Source organism: Uranotaenia lowii, chromosome 2, assembly GCF_029784155.1.
Source record: "Uranotaenia lowii strain MFRU-FL chromosome 2, ASM2978415v1, whole genome shotgun sequence".
Taxonomy (NCBI): Eukaryota; Metazoa; Arthropoda; class Insecta; order Diptera; family Culicidae; genus Uranotaenia; species Uranotaenia lowii.
Window position 1 is genome coordinate 297,692,587 of NC_073692.1, and position 19,451 is coordinate 297,712,037.

At 40.6% G+C, this 19,451-nt stretch overlaps 2 protein-coding genes and 1 long non-coding RNA gene across 3 annotated transcripts in view; 1 reads left to right on the plus strand and 2 right to left on the minus strand.

The window, feature by feature from the left end:
• Positions 1-1,087: 1,087 nt before the first annotated feature.
• LOC129746634 (uncharacterized) lies at positions 1,088-1,948 on the minus strand. Its single transcript, XR_008737332.1, has 3 exons — positions 1,800-1,948; positions 1,580-1,703; positions 1,088-1,508 (listed from the first exon to the last, which is right to left on the minus strand). It is a non-coding gene; the product is annotated as an uncharacterized LOC129746634 (long non-coding RNA).
• A 127-nt stretch (positions 1,949-2,075) lies between these two features.
• On the plus strand, positions 2,076-2,698 carry LOC129746633 (putative ATP synthase subunit f, mitochondrial). Its single transcript, XM_055740422.1, has one exon. The coding sequence runs from the start codon at positions 2,077-2,079 to the stop codon at positions 2,467-2,469; it is 393 nt and encodes a 130-aa protein (XP_055596397.1). The 5' UTR covers position 2,076; the 3' UTR covers positions 2,470-2,698.
• Positions 2,699-8,728: 6,030 nt separating this feature from the next.
• LOC129745433 (WW domain-containing adapter protein with coiled-coil homolog) overlaps positions 8,729-19,451 on the minus strand; it is a 30,896-nt gene continuing 20,173 nt past the window's right edge. Inside the window, exons 3-11 of the mRNA XM_055738510.1 lie at positions 15,200-15,308; positions 14,962-15,135; positions 14,411-14,906; positions 14,138-14,340; positions 13,125-13,809; positions 11,492-11,730; positions 11,253-11,428; positions 11,061-11,188; positions 8,729-10,292 (exon numbers count right to left, since the gene is read on the minus strand). Of these exons, the coding sequence (XP_055594485.1) occupies positions 10,211-10,292; positions 11,061-11,188; positions 11,253-11,428; positions 11,492-11,730; positions 13,125-13,809; positions 14,138-14,340; positions 14,411-14,906; positions 14,962-15,135; positions 15,200-15,308 (2,292 nt within the window). The 3' untranslated portion in view covers positions 8,729-10,210. The remainder of the gene's footprint in view (positions 10,293-11,060; positions 11,189-11,252; positions 11,429-11,491; positions 11,731-13,124; positions 13,810-14,137; positions 14,341-14,410; positions 14,907-14,961; positions 15,136-15,199; positions 15,309-19,451) is intronic.

Here is a 19,451-nt window from a genome sequence, read left to right on the forward strand (position 1 = left end):
TAAAAAAACTCTTAAATTAAAAAAAATTAAATTCATTATGTATGGACTATCTGACACAGCTAGTTTCCATGAATATTGGGTATTTCTTGAAGGGTTAACCACAGAGAACAGACGTACAAGCTATTTCACGAAACTTGTGTAAAATTTCCAACGAACATTTTAACTATTTTTTTCTTTTTAGCTTAGTCACCAGATGTCTCCAAATACACCAAAGAGAACTGTGAAAATTTTATTTGTAACTTTTTAACGGCGCAATAGATGACACTGTTTCAAGTCAATTTTCAACGTGTTTTTTGGGTGTCAGCATTTGAAATTTTACACACTTTTTTAAAGATTTTTTGTTCGAGCTGTTCTCTGTGGGTTAACGGCGAAGGAATAAAAATAGAATTTGAAAAATACACTTGAGATTTCAGAAGCGTTTTTTCAGTTTGGTGTTTCTGTTTAATTCAATGTAATGAAAGGCCACGCGAGATATTTTTATTTGCGATAATCGAAAACAATTTGTTAAATATGTTTTATTATTATTTTTTTCCGTAAACGGCTCGTACCCTCAGGTTTTAGGGAGCCAAATTCTTTTTTGATTTTACAATTGTTTGCCTGGCCTAACACTTTAAGTTTGAAGAAAAAGAAGATAGAAAGGGATATCTATGAATAAAAAGAATTATAGACGAAGTTAAATGATTTATCAGTGTTATAATTTGAGTCCCGCTGCCGAAATACGTTTTTAGTGTGGCATGTCTTACTTAATATTTAGATTGCCCTAACTCAAAATTGAGGGCCGCCGGTGAACTCCGTTAAGCTTTTGAGCTTATAAAGTTTGGTTATAGTTTATATTTTTGAGTTTTTAATCGGAAGCGTTTGCGAATACAATTCCGTTTCAGTACTGGCATCCCTGTTCCATAAATAACGTTTATGTGTTATTTAGTTCCTTTTTCAGTTCGTTTCTCACACGCAAAAAGCACACACGCTGGGCCACATTGAACCATAAATGTTTGAAAAATAACCATAATGGCAGTTTTGTGGATCAAGTCGTTTTATGAGTTTTCAGTGAAAACTCATAAAATGAGATTTCACTGAGAACTTGGATAATGGTTATTTTTCAAGCATGATCGAAAAAGTAAAAATTGGACGAAATTAGCAGAAAATATTCATTTTTAAATATAAATCGACTTGAACACAGGAAACAGAATTAAAGAAATTAATCAATCAGATTTTCAACAGATTTTTTTATATTTAACATCAACTTTAAGTTTGCTTTCACTGGTATCTGCTTGATGCTGGTATAAAAGTGCCAGGTCTACTGGCATTACTAAGTTACATTGTCGGAAGAAAGTTTAGCCGGCCGGGGGATTGATTGCGTCGGCCATTGCTACCACAGTTACGGATGATGTGCTGCTGCCTTTCCTGGAATGTTCAGCTTCCCGCTCTGCTGTGATTCTAGTGCCGGTGATTCCTAGCATAATTTCGGAACCTTCCTATTCAGCAAACGTAGGGAGTTCCGGAACATTCTGTAATTAATTTAACATAGTTATTAATCTCGGAACAGTTGACAGAGATTTACAAAATGTCATGTACTTACACTAAGACGTGATGGCGGCTGGGGGCATAGAAAGCTATGATTCCGTTGAGTCGAATTTCTGTTTTCGGCTGGACTGCTGCTGCTTCCGACTCCAGATAACCCATAGTTGGTTCACAACTCTCGTCTGAAAATTGAATTTAGAAGAGGAGTGATGTAGGTGATAAATTTGAACACAATGACTATTAGTTAAATTCAAGGGTATTGTCAAGCAAATACTTACAGTTACAGTAAATATTATCATGTATTTCAGGAGATTTATTTGAAATTAAGTCCAACGCGGAACCAAAAACAACTCAAACACAAACGATTGCAAACATGGCGACTGTTTTTTCACACATTTTTTTTGTTGAATTTCAACCATAATCAAAGATTTCCTCATGAACTCGGAAAATGGTTAAAATTAAACAATTCAACACGGTTAAAAAACAACAATTTTAGCAGTTCTACTAAAAATCCCAAAAAATGTATGAAAAACAATCATTTCTGGTTAAAAAAATATGAGCGTGCACCCGAATCGAAAATTTGCTTCGATCAGTCGTTTAGTTGGTGCGGACAGAAGAACCAAGATGGCTTTCGGTGACTATCCGGCAGAGTACAACCCCAAAGTTCACGGGCCGTACGATCCAGCCCGTTACTACGGTAAACCGGACACCCCGTTCGGACAGGTGAAGCTAAGCGAACTCGGCTCCTGGTTTGGGCGCCGCGATAAGAACCCCAAGGCCGCAGCCGGGGCCGTCAGTCGCGCCTTCTGGCGATGGCAACACAAGTACTGGCAGCCAAAGCGGATGGGAATCGCTCCGTTTTTCCAGGTCATCGTTGGAGGAATGGTCTTCTTCTACACCATTAACTACGGTAAGCTGAAGCACCATCGCAACTACAAGTACCATTAAGCAAGAAGGAACGGAACACGGGAATAGGCCAGTGAATGTGGATGCTGAGAAGTCGATGTGTTATGTAAGATCAAGAACGGCACGGCCTTCCGGAAGGCATTTCCGATTCAAAACGTGCTTGGTGAAGTCGATGTTGGCCATAATTGAAAACGAACGAATTCCCGAAAAGTTAGATGAAACATTATGTAACTGGTGAAAATAAAAAAAAGTGCAAATTTCAATAGAGAAACGTTTCGTTTTATTGTCAGACAGAAGTAATCCCTTTGATACTGAAAAACAGTGGTTATGTTGAAATTCCAGAATGATTTCTTCACAATGAACTTCGAAGGATTTTGTCGACCGCGAATCTTCGCTGCTTCGAAATGGGCAAAAAAGGTTAATTTCTTGTTTACCCGCCACCCTCCCTCATGCCTGTATTCACTACTAGAACAGTCAATAATAGTAATTATCTGCATCAACTTTTTTTGTAACGCAACTAGAATGTTTGTATTTACATTAACATGCTATTTTTTCTATAAAACACCCTTTAGAACTCTCACCGTTGGCGTATTTTGCTGGATGGAAAAAGTCACATTTATTAGCCTAATTCCTTTGAATATGGTTCTATGACATTTGTATTCAAAATCCAAAAGTATTCTTGTAGATTTTGCATACTCTATTGGCTGCCAACCTAGCCTGGGAAATTGTGTTCAAGTCTCCTAAGCCAGCAGCCATGAGATCGAACCTCGGTCACGGCATAGTGTCCTCTCTGTGGGCTGATGTTTTTAGCATTTGTAAAACGCTAGCCATCATATCCTTGTGTTAAGTAAATTAGATCTCTTCAAAGAGTTAGATCAGTGGTTTTCAAACTTTTTTTACTCACCGCCCCCTTTTACAAAATTATCGGGCTCGACGTCCCCCTAGACAAGTTTTCAGAAAATCTATTGGAAGAATTGAAAATCTGGATCGTTGAAAAGCTATTAGCTTTTGGCTTGATGTTGTTGTAAGGTTTAACTCAAAACTCATTCAAATTTATATGTGGATGCTTAATCGGGTTAGCGCACGGCACTCTTCCAAATAAACAAATTTCAATCAAATCAAATTTATATTAGGCCATCAGAGCTAAAGGGGTATTATAAGGTGTTATAAGTGTAAAAATGGTCGATCTTGATTCAATAATGCCAAACGATTCTTTATATTTCGAACTATATTTAATGATTTTTCAGATTTTTTGAATTTATATGTAATACTATTTTGTTCGAAAGAAAAATGCTTTTTTTTTAATATATGGAAGATGACAAAACATAACAACTCAAAAGCGTGTTTTCTCGAAATTAGCTTTAAAGTTGTAATGTTTGGTCATTTTCCATATATTTTTCAAAAAATACGCTATACCCATTGGCTCCAAGGGCCTCATATTGCTTCAAACCTCCAGTAAACACTTCATACTAAGACAAGTTTCATGGACACACTTAAACTGGTTAATTAGTTTGTGTTGATATCAAATCAAAAATCCTAAATTTCGATAAACAAAATTTCTTATTCACCATTAATTTGCATTAGTGTTGTAGACTAAATAGCATTATTGAATACAAATTAAATACTGTCAAGCCGGTAAAAAAAAGTAGGAATAGTATAACTTCTTGACCTTAATTGGTTTAAAGTTATGCTGCATTTACGGGTCTTAAAGTTTAAATTAGATTCTAATAACTGAATTCAGGCAATTTTAGTGATTACCAAATAGATAAAAAGTTTATCCATGGCAAATGGCACAATTGATTTTATGAATCGATTGAAATAGAGATGAACATAGAAGAACTTAAAATAAAAGTTCTCTAATCTAAAAAAATTCTTACATATTTTCTTTCAAGAAAATCTATAACTAAATCACAGATGACGCCTTTTAATACAAATATTTTCGAAGGTTTTTTCTGTTTAGCTGATATTTTGAGAAAGTACTATTTAAAGATTATCAAGCATTGCCATATAAAATTTCTCATGTTTTAGTATAATCCAAAATAATCTTACAAAACATGATCAAAATGTAGATCGTATACAAAATCAGTGACAATTTAAAAAAATAATCTTGTAGTTACATTTAAAAATAATTATTGAGATACTGGAACAAAAATTTACTTGCAGCTCTGTGAAATTACAGATATTTAAGTCTTCAACCTGATATCTAGTTTTGTAACGTAAATTCATTTTTTGCGTCGAGCTTTTTCGGTGTTATTTCAAATCTACGTTGTTTCGTGATTTGTGAAAATGTGAATTAAGACCTCACCGCCCCCCTGAGTCTTTCAAACGCCCCCCAAATTTCAACATTGAGCTCACCGCCCCCCTGGAAGCTCTCATCGCCCCCAAGGGGGCGGTAGGGACCACTTTGAAAACCACTGAGTTAGATCCTATAAGTACGTTCAGCGTGCACCGGCCGACCATGTGTGGCATGGTGACGAAAACGTCATCAGCACCGCCTCCCAGACAAGTATACATCTGGAGATCACCGTACCAAACATTTTTTTCCTGTTGGGGAAAGAGTCCACTGCGTCCATTTATAGTAGACCCCGGGTTACAATTTTTACTTTTCTATACTCCTTTACACCTCTGCACTATTGGTTGAAGTTGCAGTTGTTTACCGGTAGCACTACGAGCATACACATATCTAGGTAGAATCTCCAAGTGCAATCTAAGTTTCTTTTAAAAAAATCCACCCACATGATGTGCTGCATCACTGAGGCGTACAATTCTAAGGTACAAACGGCTAGCATTTCACTAATGCTAAAACCGCCAACCTTCAATCATATAGTAATATGTGCCAGGTTATTTCACGGCCGGGATCCGATCTTAAGACTGTTGGCTTAGACAAGGATGCTATCCTCTAGGCCACGATCTGCCAGCTACGCAATCACTGAGCGATCACGTTTTGATAGACAGCCACACTTCTAGGACATCATCAATGTCAGATCCTGTCGAGTCAGACCATCATCTGGGGATAGTGAAGATGCCCCCACAACTATTCGTAGTGAACAACATTCGATAAATCTCGATCGTGCGACTGAAGTAACCTGAAGTAGCAGACTACGCGCAATTTCTCGAAGCGAAGCAACACTGCCGGTAGAGCTTGGCGAACCCCTTTTTAAAGACTGTCTGTATACAACCAACACAACCATCAACAGCGTTGCGGAGTGTACAATCAGCCGAAAAGGAAACGTTAAATTTACCTGGATTTCTACGTAGGCGCTCATTACGTTCAAGCGAAGAGTTCTGTTGGAACAGTAACCATTGACTTATAAAGCTCTTAATAAACTCCTTCTGTTATCCACCCTCAACCCAACCAGTCTATTATATCAAGTTGTGGACCCAGCAAGCTACATAGTAACGGTTGGTTGCTTAGCAGAATGACTGAGTTGTAAAATTTTCTAAGAAAATGAAACTATTCGAGAAACATTAAGACCGGAAGCAGTTCTGTGACTCTTTCCATACGGGAAATTCTACGAGGTTCGGAGAACTACAGTTCTTCTTTCGCGACCAAGATGGTCCTTATGAAGGAACGGACCTGGTGCGCAGTGAAAACAAGAAACGATGAAGATCCGGCGGTGAGAGGCGAGGTTTCCGAGCAGGATGACGATGCGGAGACGGCGAAAGAAGTATGGAACAATCTTCGAAGAACGTACGGTGGTTTAACCAGACAAATCGGACTTTTGCGAAAGTTAACGGCAATCCGATTGGTTGGCGCGGAGCGTGAAGAAGTGATATGCAAATCAACGCAGGAATATGCCAACGAGCTTTTTACCAAAGTCATCGATTGGCCAAGGTTGGTTGACGACACGTGACTCGCAAGTTTGCTGATGACCACCAAAACGCTACGAACCTATGATTCTGGGACTGGAATCATCCGGCATTAAGCTGACAGCGGACATTGTTAAAGCCAAGATTCTTTACAGTCTGCCTCAAATGAAGAAGCATTTTATTCGAACTCCAAAGCGCAGAAGAAGTGCTCATGAAATCGTCGATGAAATGTTACCGTTGCAATAAATTGGGCCATTATGCGTCCGAATGTAAGCAGCAGAGTGAGAGGAAAGGATCCACGAATCCGGGGCGAGACGGAAAGCAAAGCGGACATATAGCATTTTTCGCTGCGTACAACACAGTGGAGGCGTGTACGAGACCGGAAGAGTAAATATTTCATTCTGGAACCACCACTCATTTTTGCCGGAATAGGAATGTTATGCAAGAAGCCACTAGTATGTCTGACAGTATCAACGTGGCTATTGTAACGTCGATTACAATGGTCAGAAATGCGAACTATCCCTTAAAAATGTTTGGGTGTTCCAGAGTTGGCAATTATGTCGGTGAGCAAGATCCGTTCAAACGGGTACCAAGTGATCTACAGTAAAGAATCCTGCGAAGTATTGAATCCAGAAAAGAAGGTCGATGTAATCGGAAAGAAAACTGGTGATCTGCTATCAACCCTCAACCCAACCAGTCTATTATATCAAGTTCTTTCAGTGATAGGAAAACCACCGACAGCGAAAGAAGCTGCAAGTCCAAAGGTTTCGTGCCGACTACGCCTGCAAAAGAGCAGCAATGGCGACAGCAGCCCTCTCGAAAAACTCGACGATCCGCTGCAGCAGAAAGAGGGTCCTGGCGAGCGTGACCTCGCACATTTTGCGGTACGGAGCGGCTGCCTTGAGCAGGCAGTGTAATCTGCAGAAGCTCTGCCGCGAGCAGCGGCTGATGAACCTGCGGGTAATCAGCGCATACCGAACAGTGTCCTCGGTAGCTGCTGATGTTGTGGCGGGGGTCATACCCATCTCGGCCTTGTTAGAGGAAGATATCTTCTGCTACGAGCACAGGCACCTGTCCGATGTGCGGAAACATGCCAGAGAGGCCTCAATGTCCAACTGACAGCACCAGTGGAACAGCTCGGAACGCGGCCGGTGGATCCATCGCTTGATCCCAAACGTCGGATTATGGATGGATCGGAAATATGGAGAGGTGGATTTCTGCGGACGCAGTTCTTGACTGGCCACGGATGCTTCATGCAGTACCACCATCGGTTCGGACATGTGGCCTCGCCATTCTGCCCAACCTGCGGCGACACAGTTAAGACACCAGAGCACGTTATATTCAACTGTCCGAGGTTCGAAGGAGTGCGCACTAACATATGCTTGCTGCCTGCGGACCGGACACGACAGCCGATAACATCGTGCGGAGGATGCCTTGGCGCTTGGTCAGCGATGGGTTCACCCGGAACATGCGATCCTAGCAGTAAAGCCTACAAAGATAAGACTTATCTTCTGCGTATGCCGAGCTGCTAGGTACTTAAGACGCGAACGTTGTGTAGGATACCTCAACCGTCGCGGAGTATCGTAGAACGCGCTCCCTACGACGGAAGCTGCGGGGTTAAGACTTTACCTCCTTCGCAGTCGAAATTGTAGGGAGAAGAGTATTCACGCCGTGGAATATTTTCGGATAAAGTGCCTTCACGTCGTCGGCGGGTGAGTCGATTCGGTGTAGGATAACGTCTTCGCCGGGAATTATCCGAGTAGTTTTGTAAAGCCCTGGACGTGTGCTGTGACAGGCGCGTGTCCAGGATAAGCTACTCTTGACCGGCAAACGGACAAAGAGGGGCCAAAGAGGAGAGGACCTCGAGCTAAACCAAGCGGAGCTAAGATCTCGAGTCGTTAGAGGAGATGCCATTGGTCTCTAGCAGTGGAACAGAGGCGAAGCACACGATAGTCGTGGAAACCAAGCGAGCCTCGAATTTCGAGTAAAGGCCGGACCTTGAGTCGTCAGAGGAGAGGTATTTAGTCTTGAATCGTAACAAGTGGCAGGGTATATATGATTGAGTAGTATAAATACACGAGAATAGCCTTGGAACGCTTTGCACGAGTATGGTCTCCAATCACGAGTACAGCCTTCGTTGCAGGTCCGGATGAGAATAATGGCCGCCAGAGGCTCCAGGTGGAGTTTATGGCGTAGGGGTACATAGTATCTAGAGTTGACCACTTGCACCCATGGACTCAGGGTAGCATACTGGGGAGATGCGGTGGCTCGCCGTTCCTTGGAATGCAATCCGTAAAAAGGATTCACCACCTGGGTGATCAACTTTACCTATGTTTTTTTTTTCAAATTTAGTAATTGTTTCTAGAATTAGAACAGTGCACAGCTCTTGTTTGGTTTTTCATATACTTACGCCTTTTTTAAAAGCAAGGACGTGTGACGTTAGGACTAGTGACGTTCTCTATACATTTCGGGAGTGAAATAACATGATCAATTAATAGTTGATTTAAATATACTTTTGTTGTATTATTTGCCATACTTCTAAACTGTACTATTCTTCCCTATGATGACTTATTTAATTTCATATTTTTCCTCAGTTGAATAATCCGATTAGTGTGTGGGTGTAGTTTTCAATGTTGCTTTCCTTTTCAGTTTGTGAGTGTGTGTAATTTATAGGTCTATCATAATGAAAAGGACTTGCCGGACTTTGCTGTTCGGTGTTCAAGGGATCTCCAACCGAAACTCTTGAAGCTGTTTTTATCAACTTCCCACCGATGTTTAGAGGATGTATAATTTTATAGGTATGTTGTTTAATTTTTTTTAGCGTGCTGGATCATATTCGCCAGCTGTAGAAGTTTTCAAATAAAATGCCTTTTTCATCTATGTAACCGTCCAGTACACAAAAGAGGTGAATAGGTTTGCAGTTCTCGAGAAAGCAGTCTATAAATCGACGATCTTCGGGTATAAACTTCTCGATTTCATCATTTTTCAATTAATTTTATGATTAACGTTTCGGGCTGTCTCTTAGCAATAACTTATTGTGTAATGAAATATACATGAATATTTAGACTACTTTTTTAGCATTGTTTTGAATTTTCATTTTGTTTTCTCTAGAAAGTGCTTCTAAAGGTTATTTTTTAATTTGTCGTCCGTTTCAGAATTTGCATGTTTTCATTTGTCTCCTAAACAGTTCGCGGAAGAGCAGCTTTTGCACTAGTTTGCTTTTACACTTCGGCCGTAAAAAGAGAAACAAAATTCCGAAGCTGTAAATATCTACGATAAAAGTTTCCTCTCTTCCGCAGCTTATCAAATTGCGTGCTAACGAGAAGTTCTTTCTTTTTTTAATTAACATCAGACTATCAATTGTGAATGTTCTTTTTTCGAAGTGTGTTATGGGCTGATTTTTTTTATTAACATACAGAAAACAAGACTTGATATTTTTTATTTTAAAGAAAAAAAATCTATTTATGATTTCAAATATAGAGACATAATAGAATAACAGTTTAAAATATGAGTTGATGATTCATATTGGATTACGTTTTGCTTTCAAGTTAAGATCCTCAAAATACAAAGTGTACATTTGTATGTTTGTCATTATTTTTAAAGGTATAATTAGTGAACGATTTCACTGTACTTCAGTTTCCTACTCCATCGAGTTGGGATTGTTTGCTAAAAAAAATTCCTCTAGAACTTTATACATTGATGTGTTTTCTTGTAGGTATCATCATTATCTTGTTTTCTGTTCGTCCTGCTGGATAATAACAGCATTTTGAATCGTTCGTGATTGTTTTTTTCTTTCCAAGTCATTCGCAGCATCGCTCATAACATGCACATTTTTTCAATAATTTTAGTTTGCGTTAGATGTTTACCGTGTTCCATGTTGATCTTCCTTTAAAAAGAAAGGATGATTTTTGTAGTACTTTTTTTTGCAGATTTTTTATATTTTTATATAAATTTAACTTTTTATTTAATAGCGCTATAGATCATTAGACGACATAAAAGAGTTTTGCGAGTTCAGCTCCTCTAGTCTACGAATTTGCTGTCGTAGATACATAATTCTGAAAAGATATAAAAAAGTTAGAATTTTGATAGATAACACTCAGGGGTTCAGTTATATTCGAAACGAAGGTTTGTAAAACCTCTTGGCTGAATGAAAACTATTGTTTCAAAAGGGAGTCAATGAATTCCTTTGCCTTTCCAGCCACAGTAATTGAAAAATCAAAATACTAGTATTCCACTAGCTCCTTGCTAGCATCCTCGGCAGGTTGTCGAAGTTTACTCTTAATAACTTTTTTGTCGTAAACTTGATCTTCAAAAGAAATGTGTGAAATTTCCACTTAGATTGAGAAAACTGTAAAAACTGCATTAAGAAAGAGCAAACGGGGTATGTGCATGAAAGCCAGTCAGCCAAAAAGCGATTTTTGTAGTTTAGCTAGAAAAAATAATTTCAATTTTCCATACAAACGTGAGGGCCGTTGAGCGACCCCTTTGAGTTATCCAAATAATCTGAAATTTGGTTGAGGGCCTTAATCAGACAGTTCAAGGAACGATTTCAGCACACAATGTTTGATATCGGAACATACCCCTTTTTGACACGGATATTACTACAAGAGTGTTCAAAACTCGTTTGAACATCGCACTGAAGCTGGAACATGAAGAATTTTTTTGAATGATTCATTTCGAAAACGTGAAAAGCGAAATACCAAATAAGGTAGTTTTTTTAGAAATGAACCGTGATCCCAGTGGTCGTTTTACGGTTTTATGGTCACTCTATGGCTGCTACAACTATCATGGAATAAAAAAAATTCTATTTAAAAAATACTTACTTCTGTTCTTGCAAAGTTGCAGTGATTTCCGTTATCCTAACTAAACTCCTAGCACATTTTAAATCTGCCGATACTTTGCTGCACTGAAGATCTCCCAAAATATGTGCCTCTTCAGATAGTTTTTGAATCTACAATAAAAAAAATGCATAAAAGCAGATGTAGATACAGAAATGAACAAGTGACATTATTTACCGTTTTCTCCAGTATCTCCGACGGCCATCCCGTTACGTGGGATATCAAATCTGCACGGAAGTACTTGGCCAGACTGGGCGTTAGATTCGGTCCTTGAGATCGGCCGCATTGTGAAGAAGTCATTACGCCCTGCAGGCTGCTGACAGTGCTAGTCGTGTTTGCACTCGTACCTTCCACTGCAAAAGCAAGGAAATGAAAAATTATCATCTTAATATGGAGTTCCATAAATTTGGACTTACTCTTCCGGTGATCCGTTAATGCTAGATCCATTTCTTGCGTAGGCGTCGGCGGACCATCTCCACTCATCAGTTGACTACTATTACTGCCCCCACTCAAATTGGCCGACGAAGAGGACGTATTAAGGTTGTTTGACTGATGATTACTGTGATTCAACAGCCCGGACCCGCCGGCCGACATCGGTGTGGATGGGTGAGACAGATTTGAAACGTTGTAGAGTGGTGAATTCAGGGCATGCTCCCTATAGTTGAAGAAAGAAACAAAAATGTTGTAGGAGCGACATAAGGTGAGACCTCACTGGAGTAAGGACAGTAGGGACATTTTTCAAAAATCATGTTTAGCTTTGTTAGGAGCCTAATTTCTGGGACTTGTTGACTACTTAGTAACAACAACAGTACAACACAATCACTAAAAAAGTCAATCTAAATAACGGTGGGAAATTTGGGACGGCAAGCTGGATTCCGATCTGGGCGGACATGTGTGGGTGGACCTTATCACAACGCTACGAATAATACTAGGACAAATCAACGAATTCCAGGACCGACTGAACCACGAAAACATTTGGGCTACTCTTTGACGACGAGGAGTGCCTAAGAAACTAGTCCATCGGTGTCTTGTCCAATCCAATCCCGGTAGCTGCTGGAGTGAGACAAGGATATATTTTATAACCGCTGCGTTTTCTCATCGTAATGGATGAGATCTTTATTGGATCGATTGACTGTAGATCATACCAAGGATGGCCGTGGAATCGTTCGGCAATGGAGCAGCTTAACGACCTTGCCCTGACTGACGATATTGTTTTGCTCACCCAAAAACAACCGGATATGCAGAGCAAACTCGACGACCTCACCGACAGCTCCAAGGCTGCAGGTCTCAAAATCAATGTCGGAAAGACCAAGTCGATGGAAATCAACACAGAAAATCCTTCCAATTTTGTGGTAGCTGGGCAACAAGTTGAGAAAGTAGAGTGCTTCCAGTATCTTGGTAGCCAGATAACGCCTGATCGTACCAGGAAAGACATAAACCAGGATCAGAAATGCCCTATTTGCGTTTGCGAGTCTCCTTAACATCTCAAATAGATCTCTCTACGTACGAAAATCCGAATCTTCAACTCCAACATCTAATCCGTCCTGTTGTACGGATGTAAAACTTGTTGCACATGTGCGGCGATGACGCGAAAACTGCAAGTATATGTGAATCGCTGCCTGCGGAATATCATCCGCGCTTAGTGGCCTGGCAACTGGAACTCAAACGAGGAACTACATCGCCGGTGTCATCAAAAGGCGCTAGAAATCTAGATTCGGGAGCGTAAGTGGAGATGGATTTGGCACAAGCTGCGAAAAGATGCGAACGAGATTTAAAGAGAGGCGCTTGAAGGAGAGGCGGATCCAGAATTTCGTGGCGGCGAAGCCTAGCAGCCGAAATCCGAATTGTCGACGAGAATCTTGACTGGGACAAAGTGAAGAAGATGGCTCCGAATCGTCAACAGTGGATGTCTTACACCAAGGGCTATGCGCCGAAGAATCAACGCGGGACCATTAAATAAGTTAGTGGGAAATTATATACCAGTAAAAAAAATCTGTTTTGTTCAATTAGGTTAAAAGTTTGGGTTTGTCAAACAGGAATAAAACGTACCTTATACTACTCGCGTTACCCTCCACTGACGGTCCAACTGCGGTTCCATTGGGATTCAGCTGCCGTGACAAGGAACTGTTGACTCCTTGCAATGATTTTTGCTGCATATGTTCCCCATGATCTGCCGAAGTTTTGCTGCTTCCGGACGTCTGAGGAAGATGTTTTGACAAGACGGCATGGGACGATGTAATCGTATTCGAGCCAGAAACAGATGCACTTGAAGAATGTGGAGACTGTTGGCTTTGCTGTTGCAACTGCTGATGGTGGGGATGATGCACATGATGGTGGTGATGCGAGCCTGATCCTGGCGGTCCCGGTGTGTTTGAGCTCAGCATCAGCTCGTTATTAGAACCATGTAGGTGCTGTTGCTGATGGTGTTGCTGTTGTTGCAGTACGGATGGAGACGCCGTTGATGCCGATGTGGCATAATTCGACGAAGATTGGGATTGATGCTGTGAATGTGGCGGCATGACTCCGCTTTGGGTGGCCATCGGGTTTGACAGTAATCGTGGCAACTGATTGGCCATTAATCCGGAGGCAGCATTGGGACCACCATCATTGTTGGCAGAATTGCTATTGTTCATGCCATGCGCACTTTGTTGGTTGGTCGGTGTGCTCGTATGAGAATAGTTGGCTTCAGAGGTTGGCGTTGAGTCGCCGGGGCTGATGTCCATTTCTTGATTTTCTATAATAAATTAATTAATCATTATTCAGTATGATATTCAATTAGGTATTATAAAATTAAGGATGAGCTCGAGATAACTCGGCTATAGCTTTCCTTCTGAACGTTCAACTTCAAAGAATAATTATAAAATTTACAATGAAGTAAAATTTGTCATGTCATATAAATATAAGTATTTATCAAATTAGATCTAGAGGTTGCCGAGATACAGCACGTATTTTCTGGCAATTTCATTTATGGTTCTTACGTATTAAAGAGACTACACAATGAGATACAAAAAATAAATTTATAAAGGGAAAACGTTTGAACACTGTTGTTCAACAATGCTTACCGTCATGTCTCCGCCTGTGAGTCTCGTGAGCAGGCCATCGGATTCTAGAGTTACTATTTTTACTGTTGGAATGCTTTCCGTACGATGAAGCCGATCGACTGCTGGCAGAATATCGATCATCCACTCGTTCACGTTCACTCCTATCGCGCTCGCGTTCTCGGTCTTTGTCTCTACTGTATTCCCGATCTTTCGACATGATCCTGCTGTTGTAAATAAAAAGAGTCCATTAATATTCGCTAGAAGTTTTGTATTATTTTCATCCATGGTTCTTACCTTTCCTTCTCTATCCATTCTCGTGGTTTCTCCCATTGGGAAACTTCGGTCTTGCAGTTGTAGTAATACTTCTTCCCCGACGAGCTTACATGTTCGCTCCAATCGCCAACGCGATTAACTCTCTCACCACCAATCCCTCCGGTTGCTCCGCTTCCACTAGCCCCTCCACCCATGCTGCTACTGCCGCCTCCACTCATTCCGCCACTATTACTTATACCTCCCCCACCACTTCCTCCGCTGTTTCCACCGATGCCTCCTCCTCCCCCTCCTCGATCGCGATCTCGATCTCTGTCGCGAAGCCTATCACGGTCACGTTCTCGTTCACGCTCTCGTTCGCTACGTTCACGCTCGCGATCCCTTTCACGGTCGTCAGAGTTCGAGCTGGAACCACCTCGTTTCTCGGATACCGATAGTTTGAGACGTCGATCATGGTTCGACCGATGATCGGAGTCTCTATCGCTCCTGCTTCGTTTATCTTTCGGTGATCGTAGTGAATCTGAAATATTCACTAATGTTAACAAAATATCTGTCTTTGTTAATCCGTCATCTACCTGAATATTTATCCTTCTTATAATCTCGGTCACGATCCTTGTCGCGCATCTTACTCATACCGTACTGGTACCGATCGCTGCGATCACGATCTCGATCCCGTTCGCGATCACGATCTCGTTCGCGATCGCGATCTCTCGGGGAATCCATGTCCGGGGAGATAGACTTGTAGTTGCCTGCAAAGATATCAAATAGTGATCAGGGAGAGAAAATTACGTTGTTGCCACGTTCCTAACTTACCATTGTTTAGCGAACTTCCTGCCGGAGAGTTATCCCGGTCACGCCCATAACCACCGGATCTGCTAGCCTCTCGTTCGTAGTCCCTCTTTGAGGAGCTATACTTGGAGTTCTGAAAAAAAAAAAAGATTTTTCAAATTAAAATCTATTCACATATCAAGATAATAAATATTGAAAATATGAGAATCTTGGTCTAACTACGATCAGAAAGGGTTGAGATCGAAGGTTTCTGGACCTTACGTTGAAAATTCCAACTTTTTAAAATTTGGGAAAAATCAACATTAACGAGAATAGTGTCAGAAGTGAAGGATGCATCAAAGACGAGAAGACATCAGGGTTCTAAGGTAAATTGCGAGAACGAAGCGTAATAATTTACGTTGGATTTTCTTTATACATACGTTCAATTCAGTTGTTATAGTGGGGATGCCAAACGACTGAGCAGTACTCTCAAATTAAAAGGAACCAGTGCGTAGAATAGTGTTAAGGCAAAGAATATCTCTGAAATGCTTGGTTATTCTGAACAGGAATTCAAGACATTTGGAAGCTTTGATGACAACGTAAGAGATATGGCCTCTGAAGGTATCTGTTGAATGCAACAGTCGAATTGAAATGTTGTATGTTTCCGTGTCTCGTTGGGTTTGTAGGAATCCCGCATCTTCGGGAGAACGTATACGAGTTTAAAATCATCCGCATAGGAACTTTAGGCTAACAACCTACTGCTCCCGATTCATATAATTGTTACGGAATCCGAAAGAAATGACCGACCTGGAACTTTGGCGGCGACTTTTAGCATGAAAACACGGACACGAATTGGAACTTGGAACGTTTTAACCCTTGCCCAACAAGGCAAACTGGAACAACTTGCTAGAGAGGCTAGCCGCCTCAAGCTTGAAATTCTGGGACTGAGCGAAGTCCGTTGGCCTAATACTGGAGAACACAAGACTCAATCCGGGCAAGTCCTGCTTTACTCTGGCATACGAGGAGAACATGCTTCTCGGGAACGAGGAGTTGGTTTCCTGTTAAGCCCGCAGGCCTACACGGCCCTCATTAGATGGGAACCGATAAACGAAAGAATAATCGTAGCCAGATTTAGAACACGGGTTAGAAACCTTTACAGTCAACTGAACAGCGTGGTGGAGAGTATAATAAATAAATAAATAAATAAATAAATAAGGTCATTTGGGTATCCCGAGATGGCCGAACAGAAAATCAAATTGACCACATCTGCATCAGCCGAAAATGGAGAAGGAGCCTTCTTGATGTCCGCAACAAACGAAGCGCAGACATTGCACTTGACCATCACCTAGTCCTTGGCGAGATACGACTGAGAGTAGCGCGTGTCCAACGGCGCGAGGTGAAAGTCGGGATACGACGTCCGCGGGTTGGATAATCTAGAGGTGAAAAGGGCATACGTTGAACAGTTAGAATCCCGAGCCTTGGAATTGCCGACAGACGGAACAGTCGAAGAACAGTGGTGTGGAATCAAGAATGCCTTCATCACGACGAGCCATGGTACTCTCGGTAAAGTTTGTGGAAGAAGAAGTGAAAGAATGTCGGATGAAACTTGGAGGATGGTCGATGAAATTGAGCAGGCATGTACCGGGTCAGCCGAAGCAGCCGCCCGCTTACGATATGCAGAGCTGGAAAAAGCAGTTAAACAAGCTTGTAGACGAGACAAGCGAGCCTGGACAAACTCCCTAGCTGAAGAGGGAGAAAGAGCCGCCGCCAATGGAGATATCCGATTACTTTATGACATTTGGGGACAATGGGGACTAAGGCCGAAAATTATCCATTGGATATTTACAGTTATAATAGGACCCAAAATCTCTTATGCCTCTTTAGTATGGTGGACCAAAACTGTGCAAGCTACGGCCCGGAAGAAACGAGCGAAGCTTCAAAGAATAGCAACCCTAGCTATAACTGGCGCCATGCGAAGCACATCAAACGAGGCCCTTAATGCACTACTAAATATTCTGCCACTACATCAATTTATTGAGCTAGAGGCAGAACGCACTGCCTTGAGACTCTCCAAATATAAAACTTTCTATGAGGGGGATCTTACAGGACACCTAAAAATTCTGAAGATATTTAAAATTAACTCACTTATTGTAAAGAATGATGACTGGATGGAGCCCGTTTTCAACCTAGACATGTAACTATCAACGATAGGGACGTGTGGGAGTCAGGTGGGCCTGAGGTTCCTTCCGGATCGATAAAATTCTTTACTGATGAGTCAAAAATGGATAATAGAACTAGGGCAGCGGTATTCGGACCTAGACTCAGGATCCCAATTCCTATGGGAAACTGGCCAACAGTATTCCAAGCAAAAGTTCAAGCCATTCTAGAATGCACTTTTACCTGTTTGAAAAGAGGATACAGGTACACAAATATCTATATATTCTCTGACAGCCAGGCCGCTCTCCGAGCACTAAGTACGTTCACATGTGACTCCAAGCTAGTATGGGAGTGTATTGTTCAGGGTGGCCACTCAAAATCAATTTTTAATTTCCCGCATTTTTCCCGTCTTTTTCCCACATGGTCTCACGAAATTCGCGGTTTCATACAACAGAAAACCAAACAAAATTCCGAATATAATAAGAACGAAAATCGATTAAGCTTTCTTTTAGTGATAAATGATCTTTAAATGGTTTTAGTTTTATTTATGTTTATCAATTAACCTAGGGTTGCCATCCGTCCCGCAAAAGCGGGACATGTCCCGCTTTTTTGTTGAATGTCCCGCCGTCCCGCTTTTTCCTCAAAATGTCCCGCTTTTTTCATGGAAAACTTTTGCAAAATTCACAGACTCACACTGTAAAAATCAATCTTTATTCTATTTATTTCAAATAGGTTTTTTTCTTAAAATAATCAACACAATTAAAAAAATCGAACAAGTCCTTTTTCGCATCAATTTTTCAGAGTTAACATAAGACAATGCTTAAAAGCCCTAATGTAACTACAAGATTCTGATTCAGTTAAGCGTTCTTGGAGCACGTTCAACCAATGAAATATAAATAACTTTAGTATGAAGAAAATATTGTTTAAGTTGCTTCGAAATGATTATAAATTATAATTTTTCGACAGAATCTAAGTTTAACTGCCTTTTATATACCACATTTTTAGGCTTTATTATTCAAAGTATACAATGATGGAAATTTTCTTGAGTTTCCAAATTCTTCAAATAAATTTGAAAAATATTTGTTATTGCACAAAGGTTTTTTACGCGATATTAAATCCGCCGTTTACATGTAGGAATTGAAATACTTTTTTCAAATAACATGTTTATTATAGTTGTCGAAATCACAGATAAATCTAAAATTTCACAGAATTTTGAGCAAATTTTCTTCACAGAATCTGTGTCACGGAATACAAAATTTGAGAAATATTCACAGATTAAACAAAATTTTAAAATTGCATACGTTTTTTCAAAATAGTTTTTTTTACGTAATTATTAATTTTGGATTTTGATGATAAGATTGACATTGATTTTTCTCAAGTAAAATGTAAAAAAGACGCAAATTGACTTGACTTTTGAAAGAAACTATTGAAAAAAGCATCACAGAAAAACATCAGAGAATTGTTGGATAAAATCACAGAAAGTCGGATTTTTTATTCGTCAAAACACAAATTTTTTTCGGCAATCTTGGTGGTAAGTTACGAGAACCGTGAAGAATAACCGTGTTCATGCAAAAATCGTGTAAATAGAAGTCATGTAAGAAAACCTGACCAAAATCAATCCTGGTTTAAAAAAACCTTAGTGTACTTTCTATAAATAACCATGGCTGATGGCATACGTATAAGTATGGCAATACAATAAAGTTTTTTTAAGAATTTCCTAAATGTCCCGCTTTTTTCTGCTGTGTCCCGCTTTTTTGTCGTGAAAGGTCCCGCTTTTTTCTGAAAGTATCTGGCAAGCCTAAATTAACCTGCACATAGGCTGGCCAGGAAGTCGAAAACCCTGAGGTAGCTATCGAAACCACAGCTACAGGAAGACACCACCGGACCCTAACGGAAACTGTTCTTGGAAGTGACCGCAGATAATCCCCGTCCCTTTCCTATACTTAGTTGAATTGAACTATCCGGTACAACTGTGTTCGATGTTTACTCTTGGGCTCGAACTCGCGGACATCGGCTCAGGAGACAACAGACTTGCCAACTGAGCTATATCACAAGCTCTGAGAAAGTTGTTCAGTAGAAAATATCCTTTAGGAATTTTATAAATTGGCATAAAAACTGCCTGTTGGCTCTGTTCTACAGA

Bases quoted from the DNA above. Each gene is read 5' to 3' on its own strand.
- LOC129746633 (XM_055740422.1), top strand. From the start codon at position 2,077: ATGAGCGTGCACCCGAATCGAAAATTTGCTTCGATCAGTCGTTTAGTT.